This window comes from Motacilla alba, chromosome 2 (assembly GCF_015832195.1).
Source record: "Motacilla alba alba isolate MOTALB_02 chromosome 2, Motacilla_alba_V1.0_pri, whole genome shotgun sequence".
NCBI lineage: Eukaryota > Metazoa > Chordata > Aves > Passeriformes > Motacillidae > Motacilla > Motacilla alba.
The window spans coordinates 50026232-50040674 of NC_052017.1; the positions used below are offsets into that span (position 1 = coordinate 50026232).

At 36.6% G+C, this 14443-nt stretch overlaps 1 protein-coding gene across 1 annotated transcript in view; it reads right to left on the minus strand.

The window, feature by feature from the left end:
• CNTNAP2 (contactin associated protein 2) overlaps window positions 1-14443 on the minus strand; it is a 1019478-nt gene that overhangs the window by 663495 nt on the left and 341540 nt on the right. The window contains exon 3 of the mRNA XM_038163912.1: window positions 11672-11865. Within this exon, the coding sequence (XP_038019840.1) occupies window positions 11672-11865 (194 nt within the window). The remainder of the gene's footprint in view (window positions 1-11671; window positions 11866-14443) is intronic.

The window sequence follows — 14443 nt, forward strand, 5'->3', positions numbered from 1 at the left end:
AAATAGCAACTATTTTTTAACAAATTGTTATGTAAAAACAATTTTTACAAATTCTGCCAAGAGTACAGTCTGTATGATGATACAAAACCAGCACTGTTCAGGAAAATGTTAAGCAGATATTTGCTTTCATTTTTTTTCATGCTTTCTATTGAATACAACAGGAATTAAGTTCCACCTAAAAGGAAAGGGCTTCTTGTATACCCCTCTGAATAAGATCTGTGCCAATAAGCAATGCCCTATTTTCTATCTTAAGGAGTTTGAGAATATTTTTAAAAAGTAAAACATACATGGAAAGAAGAAAATTTAATAAATAGCACAATGGAGTGTTCTTAGCCCAAGTCTAATGTTTTCATATTTTTAATGTCAATTTACCACTCCTGAAAGGTGTCAGATTAGGAACCCTCAGGCTGAAGTTATCTATACAGTCGCAGACACACAGTGCATCAGCAGCAGCATTGTCAAATTTCCCTGTAAAATGAATTTCTCCTCTCAAACTCATCAGTATATACACTGCCAAAGAAATTAAGGTGTTTTCTTCTTTTTGCCTTTTTAAAAAATTTTATTTTTCAATACCAGAAAAAAAGAATGGAAAGTGATTTTCATAAAGGAAGGAGTCAACTTTTTAGCATTAAGGTGGCTTCAAATCACATATATTTGTGATCTTATTTGAGCAACTGTGATTTTGAAGTCAGACACTTGACCTTAAATTATCAGCCCCCCCCTTGATGCATTATCTCACCTTTTCTTTTGCAAATCTCAGTCTCCAGTCTCCCCAGTTAACAAGTACCTGTTCTCTAGAGAAAACCGGACGCTAAAAGTACAATTTCACATATGGACAAGCCCAAAAATACACATTGAAGTGAATGCTCATTGATTCAACCATCACTTGCTCCCAGATAATTAACTTCATCTTCAGCAGAGACATAATCAGCCAAGGGGCAAATAGGACATAACTTTTACAAGCTCTGTTCTGTTCATAACACACCTCCCAGGCAACAGAAGCAGTACAGAAAAAGGTCTTTGTTCCACCTGAATTTCCACAACCACATCTTTCATGTACCAGCACAAACCCATCTATTCTACCAAACACAAATATTTACAGGGCATATTACAGAGAAAAGTAAAGTTGTCTATGACCATCTCCCAGTATAAGGATCTTACTATTTGCAGTGTATAGCTGTCTCAACCTAAGAGGTGTCCTGATAGGACTACCTTTCAGTTTAATAAATTAATAATTAATTAAAAAGGAAATTAATTAATTAAGGAAAAAACAAAAAAACTTTTAAAAAAATCTATCAAATAAGCATCAGACTGATGCCCCACAGCTCTGTGCACAGTTTCATTTTTGCCAGGGCTAAGGAAAGAAAAGCCGAAAACATTTCCTGTTGTACACTTGCCTAACATTTAACTAAGGTTTTCATTATGTCGTATGGTACTGCACAAAGAATTTCAGTCAGGCCATTGCTCCTTTTGTTGTAAATATTATACCAACACACTTGAATATGCTCTCTGACCATGTAAACTAAATTTTAAACATTTAGTTTTATTACTTTAATTTCAACATTTGAAGTTGGGCCAGGGAGTGTTTCATGGATCAGAACTTAAATCACTTTTAACATGCATGATTAAAAAGAAAATGTCAGCTATTGGTGCTACCAATGGGGTTTGCCTTGAATTTAGAACTAGTACTTGAAGTTTGCTAACGTTTAGGGATGTTATATGATGCATCTCACCACAGAAACTGAACCCAATTAAAAAGATAAATAAAGGCCATATGCATCAAACGCAGAATACATTAGAGTTGATTTGCCTCTTAATTTCAACAGTTAGCTGTTTGGACAAATCTCAGACATCATCCAGAATCAAAAAGCTGTAAGGATCTTCAGCATATTGCTTGGTTCAGCTCCCTCAAAACCTCTTCGGGCAACTTCTTCTTGAGATTCATGGTGGAAAAACTTCATTCTGGGAAGAAATGAAGCAAGTCCTTGACAGATCAGGTTTTTGACAGCTACGTATCAAAGTATATTCAAAGAATCACAGAATGGTTTGGATTAGAAGAGACCTTAAATGTCATCTAGTTCCAACTCCCCTGATGTGAACTTTCCATTTGACCAGGCTGCTCAGAGCTATATCCAACCTGGCCTTAAGCAGGTCCAAGGATAGGGCATTCTTCTCTGGGCAACATGTTTAAGTCCCTCACCACTCTCACAGTAAAGAATTTTATTCCTAACATCCGATCTACACTTACTCTTTTTCCATTTAAGGCCATTCCCCCTTGTTCTGTCACTGTATGCTCCTGTAAAAGATCCCTCTCCATCTTTCTTGTAGGCTTCTTTCAGGTACTGAAAGGCTGCAATTAGGTCACCCTGAAACCTTTTCTTTTCCAGACTGAACAAACTCAAATATTTTGGTCTTTCCTCAGAAAATATGTGTTCCATCCTCTTAACCATCTCGGTATCCTCCTCTGGACTCACTCCAACAGTTCCATGTCCTTCCTGTGCTGCAGACCCTAGAGCTGGATGCAGCACTGCAGGTGGGGTCTCACCAGAGAGGAGTAGAGGACATAATCCCCTCCTTTGCCCTGTTGGCCACGCTGCTTTGGAGGCAGCCCAGGACATGTTTGGCTTTCTGGGCTGCAAAAGTGCACATTGCTGGGTTATATCCAATCTCTGATCTGCCCAAATCTTCCAGGTCCTTCTCCCCAGGGCAGCTCTCCATCTGCTCATCCCCCAGCCTGTGTTAATAACAGGGGTTGCTCTGACCCAGGTGCAACCCTGAACTTGTTATTCTGTTATGTAAGGCAAATACAGAAATCTTTTACCATAACAAAATAGAATGACAAAGTAAAAAGCAAGACTCATGCTTTGTAACTCTACATTTTCTAATTTAACTTAAAGCAAATCAAATAAATTTATCATGACTTGTTTGGAAGTTTTTTTTTTTTTTATATCTATGGAGATCTCTAGAATTCCTATTTCTAGCCACACTTTTATCAAATGAGACATTAGCTACACTACCCTAGTGTGATCTTTTCATCCAATATATGATATAAAACTAAAAATCAGTATCTATCAACAATAAAAGTGCTCTAAAGCAAACTTTTGATCATCTGCTGGCCCTTCTTCTATAAGAGTCTCATAAATTATTTGATATATTCATACACTGTAGCCAAACAAAAAAGGCTGACAAGCCACGAGGAAATCACTACAGTCCATTTTATTTGGTCATATTCAGTAGACTTAATCTAAACATTCAAAAGTTTTTCGAGAGACAACCTGTAAAATGTATAATCTTTGAAAATTTATCTCTTATTCTATCATCTAAGCTTGTGTTCAGGCTTCCTGGAAAGGATTAAGGGTGACCTAGATAACTATGCTAGGATTTTTAAGAGACTATTGATGCACTCAACAGAGATATGTTAGCCTAGATGAGATGCCATGGAACCATGACTATGACTATTGTCATAGCTGAGCTGATTAAATACACCATGTAGTCTTTTGGGCTGGCTTAGGGACCTGTGCATTGTACTCATTGTGAGATGATGACACTCTTTGGTATTTGAAAATCAAGCCATCTGAGAGCTAAAAACTGGATTTAGGTGCTGGCCTTTAGATGTCTGTGTTTAAAATTGGATGGTTTAACATAAACAGACAAGCAGTCCTCAGGCTAAAAACAACAGATTAGAAAATAATCCTTTAGAATGGAAACGTTCTATCAGACTACACTGCATACCTCTCATACATTATTCCAAATTTTTTAATGGCTTGTACAGAATCAGGGGAGGGCTGGGATGCTGCCTGCCACCACACCAGGAGGAATTTTGTCTTCTCTCTACCTGGCATACTCTGTGATAGATGAAAAATTATTCTGCTTGTGCCTCTAGAAATAACCTAACACAACTATAGAATCTTTCTTTCAATAACAGAAATAGCATCTTAGATTGAAAATAATAATAAATTTTCATCTGATCAATTTCCAAATGCCAGCTTATTTTCCATTTAAAGATGTTATTTAAAGTTATAAGCAAACTCACAAACCCATGTTTCTGCTAGAAATAATATTAAAGGTCTTTCTTCCTGTAAAAATATGATTTCAAAGATTCTAAGCAAAAATATGTTTAGAAGGTATTCTTGGCAGGATATAGCTTCATACATAAAATACATTATTAGTTAGAGAGTTAGAGACACATAAGTGTATGTATATATATATATAATTTTTAAAAAAAAACCTCAGTAGTTTAAACTAACATTACTGTTTAACTGAGTTTGGTGTTAATCTTAGTATTCCAACATTTAAAAGGCTATCAGATCTTCTGACATTTTAATACAAATACAGTCTGTGTCTATGACAGCATTTGGCGTAGATATATTTTGCCATGATATTTCAGATAACCCCAAGTATGTTTCTCTAAATGCATTTAAAAATCTTCACAGTTTCTCTTAACAGATTTCACATGGAGAAGAGTAGATTAGGAAACAGGCTTCATCCGGATAGCACTGATACTTATCTGAAACTTTCTTTTCTTCAGGGTTTCTAAAAATTCCATTTCAGCAACTGCCTGAATTTCTAAAGGTGTCCTATCAAAACTTTATCATATTTATTTGACATAATAGTGGGGACTATTACATTAGATCTATAACAGAATTTCGGTTCACTACAGCAAAAGAAATATTTTTCTGTGTCCATACGTTTTCAGTCAGAGGTCCTCAATGGATAGGTCAGCAATGTCCACTAAATGCTGAGAGAAAGTGACTTGGGTGGGAGTTATGACTCCTCATTCTCTCAATACACCCATAAAGGTGATATTGGCTGTTGCAATTGAATGGAACAATCTTTATAAGATAATGGTATGGGAGACAGGTCCTCAGAGCCATAGCATCCAGGCAGAGTAAGACATGATGAAATTTCCAAAAGTCAAAAAGGAAATTCCAGGAGAAGAATTAAAATTTTCCCCCTTGCTATCCCCAGAATGAAATTAAAGTTAAAAAAAAAAAAAAAAAAAAAAAGGAGAAAAAAAGGTGTTTCTAGTAATTAATTATGCAGAGAATTAAAAGCCAGTGATTATTACACTGGTAACCTTGAGACATTGCTAAGGAGACAGCAAGATACCAGACAAAATCCTGCCAGATAGGATAAGTCAGGGACTCATTACATAGAAAACAAAATTTCCAAAAGACAAGCCAAAACGTTTGCACTGATTAATGTATCAAACCACTTTGTCATGTTTAAATAGGTCTGCACAGTATCTGATATTCTAGTAGCAGCCCAGAAACAAATGGCAGGTCACAGACTATTCTAATCACATTTCATATTTTCTAAGTGTTCCCATAACTATAAAAAAGTATAATGTCATGTAAACTAAATTGGTTTAATAAAATAATGTAATTCAATAGAAGTACTTAAAAAAGGACAAATTTTCCAGGCCTATAAACCCATTAACCCAGTAAATCTTTCTATGATGTAAGTTGCCAGTTAAGATCTTGTGAAGTAAACACAAAAAAAGGAAAACAGGATTAAATATCAAACTTAAGAACTGTTTCATATCATCCTTCATTAATATTCATTTGGGGGTCATGGACATAAAATTGCCTCTCAGGGGAAAAAGCAGTGACAAATTTCACAAAGCAAATAATTCTCGCATGTCCTAACATAGTGGGTGGATGCTAGAATTTATTCCTCTTCAATTGTAGGTGCTATACACGAATCACTGTACTCTAGGATGTATGCACTAAGTCCTTTGTTTGCTGAAAATGTTGCCCTGTAGGGCGGGTGGAAGGGGCCTGGGAATGTGATAAGTCTTGCAACTTTTTCTTGGAATAATCTCACCAGAAAATGCATGTCAGTATGAACAGAAACTCTGAGCAGATGGCTCCCACATAATTTCAGCTAGGTAGAGTTGCATATGATTTCCTTATATCTATCTAGTCATTAAATGTTACTTTAGGCCTGTCTGATGGTTGGTATTTCCAAAGGCACCCAAGAGTATCAAACATCTGAAGTCTCGCACAGCTTGAAAAAGTTAATTATCTAACTCGCTTGAGCTTCTTTGACAATGACTTTTGGCTCAATCCTGTAGCAAAATATTCTGAAATGCTGAGAGCTTGTTTTCCAGTAAAAACTAACTCCACTGTGCTGTAGCAACTTCCTTCAATATCAAGGGAAACCATGTAAATTTTCTTCACGTAAATGAAGATAATATATTGCTCAAACAGTTGTTTATTCCTCATTTCCCAGAGAAATGCAAAGTTCATTTTACAGTTAACTCAGTGGATTCCTGCCTATTTCACCTAAAACAGAGAAGATACTCAGAAGTATTAAAATTTTTTAAAAAAATTAAAGCCAGTAGGTAAGTACATAAATTAAATTCCTTTTCAAAAATCATTATTCATAGTGAAAACTATGTACTCAGTATCTTTTCAACAATAAAAATAATACCAAAGCAGATGTTATGCATAGCGCACTCTAAGTGTAATTAAACCGAAAGAAAAACAAGAATATCAGAAATACTTAACTGCTTTCAATTGTAGCAGCAGCCACTTTGTCAGATCTAAATTTTCTGTAATAAAGAAAAATCTGCTTTCATTTATATGTTTGCAGCTCCACTGATGTCCACTGAGGCTGAAGATAATAATAATCAGGTACAGAATAAAATTAGGAAGTCATGTGCAGAGTCTATACTCTACCTTTCTCCTTTTTTTTTTACTCATAATTACCATAATAATTTTTTGATTTTTGCAAAACTTTTGATACTTTCTGGTATCCCTCTGGACAAAATGTGCAGTCCACAGCTGGATAAACACATTAGGTGACAGGTGAGCAACTGGCTTATAGGTTGGGCATAAAGGGTTTCAGTGAATGGAGTGACATCAGACAGGTGAGCTGTGGAGTGGAGTTCTGCAGGGCTCCAATCTGTGGCCCTGTGTTCTTCAACATCTTCATAAGTGACTTGGACACAGGACTAGAAGGGACACTAAGCAAGTTCACAGATGATACAAAACTGAGAGGAGCTGTTGACTCTAACAAAGGCAGAGAGGGTCTGCTGAGAGACTTGGACAAATTGGGGGGCTGGGTAATTATCAACAGTATGAAGTTTATCAGAGGAAAGTGCTGGATTTTGTACCCGGGATGGAACAACCTGGGATGCATAGACAGACTGGGCAATGAAATGCTGGAAAGAAGCACCGCAGAAAGGGACCTGAGGGTTCTGGTTGATGGCAAGTTAAATGTGAATCAGCAGTGCCCTGGCAGCCAGGAGGGCCAAGTGTGTCCTGGGGGCATCAGGCATCACCAGCCAGGCAAGGGAGGGGATTGTCCTGCTCTGCTCTGTGCTGGGGAGACCTCACCTCCAGTGCTGGGGGCAGTTTTGGGTGCCACAATACAAGAAAGAAATGAAGATGTTAGAGAGTGTCCAAAGGAGAGCAACTAAGATGGTGAAGGGCCTTGAGGGGAAGTGTTTGTGAGGAGCGGCTGAAGTCACTCAGTCTGTTTGCGCAGAAAAGACTGAGGAGTGACTTCATTGCAGTCTACAACTTTCTTGTGAGGAAAAGAAGGGGGCAGACACTGATCTCTGCTCTGTGGTGACCAGTGACAGGACCCCAGGGAATAGACTGAATTTGTGTCGAGGTAGATTTAGCTGGATATTAGGAAAAGGTGGTCAGGCACTGGAACAGGCTGCCCAGGGAAGTGGTCACAACAGCAGCCCTCACAGAGCTCAAGAAGCATTTGGACAATACTCTTGGGCACATGGTGTGGCTCTTGGGGATGGTGCTGTGCAGGACCAGGAACTGGACTCTGTGACCTTGTGGGTCCCTTCCAACTCAGCTTATTTTCTGATTCTATGATTTCCATATCGCCAAGAATAAAAGGATGAGATGTCTGAGAGCTGATATCAAGTTTTACTAGAGTAATCAAATTTTAGAAGACAATACTTCATAAGATCTCTTCAATTCTAGCAAGGATCTTCCAATTTTCTTTAGGAAAAAAATTAATGTTAGACATGCTGAGCCTCTGCCACTGATGCATAAAATCTGAGGCTCAATGTTTCAAAAGATGTCTTATAGCTATATAGAGCTTATTTGCATTATGCTTAATGTGAGATATTTATATCATCTACAGCTCAGTTAGCAAACAGAAACAGTATTATATGTAGAATCATGTCTGGTATGTGTTCATTAGGCAAATAGCATTGATACAGAAACTAAAATGAGCAACTATACCAAAACAAAGTGGAGGTTTATTTTGTGTACATGAAACACCCCAGTGGATTGACATATAAAGGGAAACCTCATGACCTATCAAAATTAGAATCTCAGACTACAAGAGTGAAGGTAGGAGAGGTGATCAAAATTCTCTAGTTGCTAGGCATTTTATGGAAAGAGGCCACATTCACTCATCTTATTAAAATTCATGAAAATTGAAAATATCCAAAAGCCCAGGAGGGGAGGGGTCACAAAATCTATTTCACAGAACTGGGAAGCTTACTCTAAATTCACCTTGAAAGCACTTTCCCCATCACAGACTTCCTGAGAGCCTTTTGATTTCTCTCCTACTTAGGAGGTAATTATAGAACTCCTTTTCCTCCCTGACTAACGTATTCAGAAGAGTTCACTTCAACCTTTTATGCAGATTATAATGGTTTCTTCCTGACTAGATCTCTATTGCAAATTATTTCTCCTTTTCTCTCTCTCTCCAATTCATCTATTTAGCTTTATTTCCCTTTGTTTCTCACATATCATCCTCCATGTCAATTGGTATCATAACTACTTTAGTGTTAAATATTGTTGAACTTTGCACTTCTCTTTTCCTCTTTTAATTTGCTTTTGCATTTAATTTTAAATTTACTGTTGTCAGAAAACAATGACATTCAGGCATAGGGATGATGGAAGAGGGTTTTTAAACAAAGGCTGCATAGTGTATTTCTCCTGTGGATAAAGATATGAATGCAAAGGTAAAGAATAAATCCTTTCTGAAAAGATTTTTAAGGGCACCAGAATCATGAGATTTTTGAGATTGCCGCAGTCATTTCAGTCAGGAAGAATCTGGTTCTATGAGTTTAAAATGATTATGATATATATTTGGCTTATGTAGTCTACTCTGGTCCTAACAGCTACCACTGCTTTTAATTTCTTGTACAATTTGACACTAGATGGAAGATTTGATGGAAAATCTGCACCATTCTCTTTTCACATCAGAGAAGTCTGTCTGCTTGTAACACTACCACTACCATAGGACCACAGAATTTCTCCATGCTCAGGCACCTCCCCATTTTTCGGAACATATTAAGATGAATATTTATGAATAGCTAATAAACAGTGTTGCCAAGATAAAACCAAAGCTGAGACATCATTTAACAACAAAACAAGACTATTTTAGGCAAACTAGAATTAGAGTCAAGAACTGTGGCCTTTTTATTTTTTTGGTAACAGCCCACTTTTACTCCTAAAATAAAGGAGGGATAAGGTATCATTTATTTTTTAATCTGCTTTCCTAATATTGGATAAAAATTTTAGGACATGAACAATGGCAGTATTGCAGCAACTAGCTTGCTAACATATACCCAAAGACAGCATTCCAAATAAAAGCAGCAGACCTGCATGGCTCATCACACTCTTTTGCAAGTGATGTCAATGGTCAATGACAGACCAGTAGTACTCCCCTGAATCCATCAAGCATGCATAAGTGCTAATAAAGAGAAAAAGGAAATGCTCTTTCATGAAGAAGCTATCAATATTTTCTAGTAAGTGACAGTATAAGAATAAAAACTTGCTACAAAGCCCTCACTTGGAAAGCTAATCTGCTTTGAAAAAAAGCAACCACAGCTGTGACTAAATCAACCAAACTAGGCATCACCAAAAGTTATTAAGAACATATTTTTCCTCAGCCTAACTATTCAGCTTTATATATTATTCACTCAGCCAGCTGCAAAGCTCTCTCCCATTCTTGATGACTTCAACAGTAGTTGTTGAAGAAGCTTTTATACATTTAGAGTAGGTATATAAAAATATTTATAGTGTTTAGTGTTTACAGTAAGTGTCCTTAAAAGAGAAATTTTTATATTCATCAAGCTTAAGCATAAGTCGTCCCCTACCCTGATGAATCATATTCATATTCAAGTTCTAAGGAATCTAAACAAAATTCAATATTTTTTCTCTTCAAGGTTGTCTACCTCCCCAGCTTTAATTTTTTCCCACTTTCAGAATCCTATCTGGCACATGGAACAGATTTTTTCAATAAATCAATACTGTAATAAAAAAATGACTGTTTCTACACTCTCCACATATTACCTGAGTTTCTCTTATACAGAAAAAAATCATTCACCTTAAGCTCTATATTTGACATTCATTTTTAATAACAGACCTTAATAAAAGAAGCACCTGGCAAAAATGTGAATCTAAAATATCACTGTGTTAAATCTTGTCTGGTTTGACATAATAGCTAATCACTTAATTTGATTTTAGAAAGAATAATAACATTTTTCTGGTTTTAAAGAATATTTTTGAGAAAGAATACCATCTGAAAGAAATGCTATGAATATAGGCATGTTAAGTAATAGCTATCATTTTTTTGTCAGCAAAATGGAAGGCTAGTGTTTTCAGCAAGAATGAAATTAGCAGTTTATCCATGAAAAAAAATGTAAAAACAAAGCTAAATTATATGCTTTTTCCTAAAATGCTTATAGCATAAATACCCATTGTCATGGTTTAACCCCAGCCAGCAGCTAAGCACCACACAGCTGTTCACTCACTCCCCCATGGTGGTATGAGGGAGAGAGCAGAAAAAGTGAGAAAACTCATGGGTTGAGATACAGCCAGTTTCACGGGTAAAGCAAAAGCCACACTCAAGCAAAGTCATAAAGGAACTCATCCACCGCTTCCCATGGGCAGGCAGGCCATCCCAAGGAAAACTACTCCATCACATGTAATGGTGACTTAGGACAACAAATGTCATCACTCTAAATATGCCCTCTTCCTCCTTCCCCTGGCATTACACTCTGAGTGTGACTCCTTGTGGTAAGGGATATCCCAGTGGTCAGTTGGCTGTGTCCCCTCACAGTTTCTTGTGCACCCGCAGCCTACTTGCTGGAGAAGGGTGAGAAGTAGAAAAACCCTTCAGGCTGTGAAAGCACTGCTCAGCAGTAAGGAAAACATCCCTGAATTAGCAATGCTCTTCCCAACACAAATCCAAAACTCATCCCCATATTAGCTACTTTGAAGAAAATTCTCTCCATCCCAGCTAAAACAAACACATCCCTGTAGTACCTGTATGGAAAACACTACATAGTTGATAAAATTGCTCTCCAGCACGAACACAAAAGGAAGAATTACCTTCCAAAATTTTAACAGAAGAATTTTCAAAACCATTATTTTATCTCACTCCATGAAATTAGTAAAAAAGAAAAGAGGAGGCAAAGCATAAGGGACCCATTGAGCAATACCAGCAACCAAAAAAAAATTGCATATTCCGCTAAATAATGCCATCCCAAAATGGGTTTTCTAATCTGGGAATAGCCCTCCTGACAGCAGCTGCATCCTAAATAACTGTGCTTTGAGCATAGCTCTGTTCTGTCCAGATATTAACACTGAAAGGTTGTACAACTCATAGAACTCCAGAAAAAACCACTGTCAATAAACATCATTAGAGCACACACCTCCATTGGACAGCAATTACTTACCCATATGTTCCCATCTTGGTGGTATGGTTTCCAGTTTCTTCCTGTATCGCTGTAGAGCATCCGATATTGAGTGACCCAGTCAGAGCTGCTGTACCTGCCTTGGGTTGCAACAGCACTGATCTGCTTCCTATTCCCAAAATCCACTTGCAGCCATTGGTAATGATCACTGTCTGATGGAGACCAACCTCCTGCACCTGTTATGAAGAAGCAGAAGGGAGATTTAGATCTCAACAGTTGGTTTGATGTGAACTCATTGTGAAGATGCTGATTGCTGGAAGTCAGCCCAGCTGAGAGGAATAGAATATCAAAAAAATTTGAACACATACAAAAGAAATATGAGTTTCCATTAAAAAAAAAAAGAAAAAAGCAGAACAAACTTTAGCACAGAGTTTAGGTACATTAAATCTATTGCTATAATCAAATTTTTTATATAATTATAATGATATAATGGGATGTCTGCTAACCAATCAATCAAGCCTTTATAATGCTTTAATTACAGTTTATTTTTTTTGCCAAATTATAATTTTTCAAGGGTTGACCAATTCTCCATGAATTCTTTTGCCAGAGGAAATCAATAAAAATTTTTGGATTTCCTATGCCTTTTCAATATCGTTTCAAGTTGAAAAGGTAAGACAGATAAAAAGTGAGGAAATAAGAGCAAGTTCTCTGCTTTTTTATGTTTCACTACAGAGCAAAAACTGAAAGATCTACCAGAAGAATTGAGAAAGGAGCAGGTACTGCAGGGCTAGATTCAATTTTGATCTGCTGGTTGTACAAGCTGTCACAGATTACATTGGCAGATGCCTTACACAAGTGTTATTGCTCTTTATGGGTCTATGAATTAACTTGACAGTAATACCATTAATATTCTTCTCAGCCACTAGACTACATTAAACTGTTCTAAATAAAGAAGGCCAGTGATGCATAGATCAATGTAGTATTGAGATATTAATGCAATTTCTTATTCTGAAATAAAAATATTTAGGGGAAAACTGTATTAGGATTCTTCAGAGAATAATAAAATTTCTCAGATAGATATGATAATGATATAGCTATTATAATGGTGAGCATTATAAAATACATGAAATAAAAAACTCATCCATTAAAATAGGGACAAAGTGGAGTATCATTCTCTTTATAATCATAACAGACATTAATACACAGAAAACAAAATGTTTACAGACTTGATGTGATTTACAGGGGTTTTATTTTGCTTTTAGCTTTGAACAAAATAAATGTCTTGGCACACCATCAAATATTGTAGTCTAGTCCATGGGCCAATCTTTATTGCTTTTAATTTCAGTCTTCAATTGATGTCACAAGCCTCACCTGCTTGCCAAATAAGCAACATTGCTATACTGCATCTTATATACTCCCATCATTAGGCGGCAGCATTGTCTCAGTCTTAGACAACCCTAAAACTCATTCAGCTGCTACAGGTGTTAGCGTTTGCAGGTCATTGGACATTTCAATGTCATCATATCAACATGATAATCTGATGCCTTATGCGGTTGCCTATCATTGTAATTAAAAGTGTAGCCCTACACCAATGACAACTAATTTGTTAAAATTCTCAAGATTTACAATAGATGCTTTCTCCCCACTCTACTCAGGAAAATAAACAGGATACTTTAGCTGTAGGGAATAGTTAAATGCTATTTAAAACAAATAAACCTCAAAAAACACCCTTTCTGAAAAGCACTTGCAGGAAAAATATTCCCACACATTCCCAAATTCAAACTAGATCTAGTTTTGCAGAGACTGATCATTCAAAACGGAATGCAGCTTCTTCATAATTACTATGCATGGAGATTGGAAGAGTTAGCTCTACCTATTTGTCATAATAGCAGAGTTGGTGTCTTCTCTCCCTGTCCTAATATCCTCATTAAACTGATGTACCCCTGATTGATGGCATGCAAAAGATAAGAAGTTGTCACTGTACAAAAGCCATCTTTGTAAAAAAACCCTTTTGTGGCTACAGAAAAAAAATAGTGGTCAAATGTGAGCATTTCAAAAATTTTTATGAAAGACAACATTAAATAGTCAATCCATTAAATTTCCTTCATCAATGCAATTGTTGAAAAAGTGTGACATACTACAATGCTATGAAGGTTAAAATAGATATCATGGTTCTTACCATAATGCAGGACATTTACATTAAACCAGGAGATTTTGTTAGGCACATTTAAAGGAAAATACTTTGAAGCATAACAAGATATAATTTCTTTATTTAGTACATTCATATAACTTTGGCCTTCTGTAATTGATAAACAGTCATTGTAAATTTCGACTAGGTTTCAAAGAGTCTTCACCTATAAATCCTTTGAAAAGTTTATAAAAATTGCTTTTTACAAACTAGCATTCCTTTCCTCAGTTGTTTTTTATGTGAGAAGAGTTAGAAAGCATTTTTTACATCATGCTTAAGAGAAGTTAAAGAGATGTGACACAACAGTCACATCTAGGCCATGAGATGGAAACATTAGTTTTGCAAGACAGACTGCCCTATAACCATTTCTAACAAGCAAGAGACAAGACTCTTAGTCAATGTTGCAAAGAGCAGCAAACAATATTATCCTATATCTCAGTTTCAGATTTGCCTTCTGGGTTTTCCAAGCAAGTAAAGAAATAAATAGTCAAAAGGATGAAGGAGAAACATGCTGTATTACAGCTGAATGTGCTGCTGAGCATATCAGAGTGGCAAAGGAATGGTGCTCCCTCTGAGTGGGCAGGGCAGCCATCAGCCAATCATCAGAAGCAGCCTGTGAGAATCAA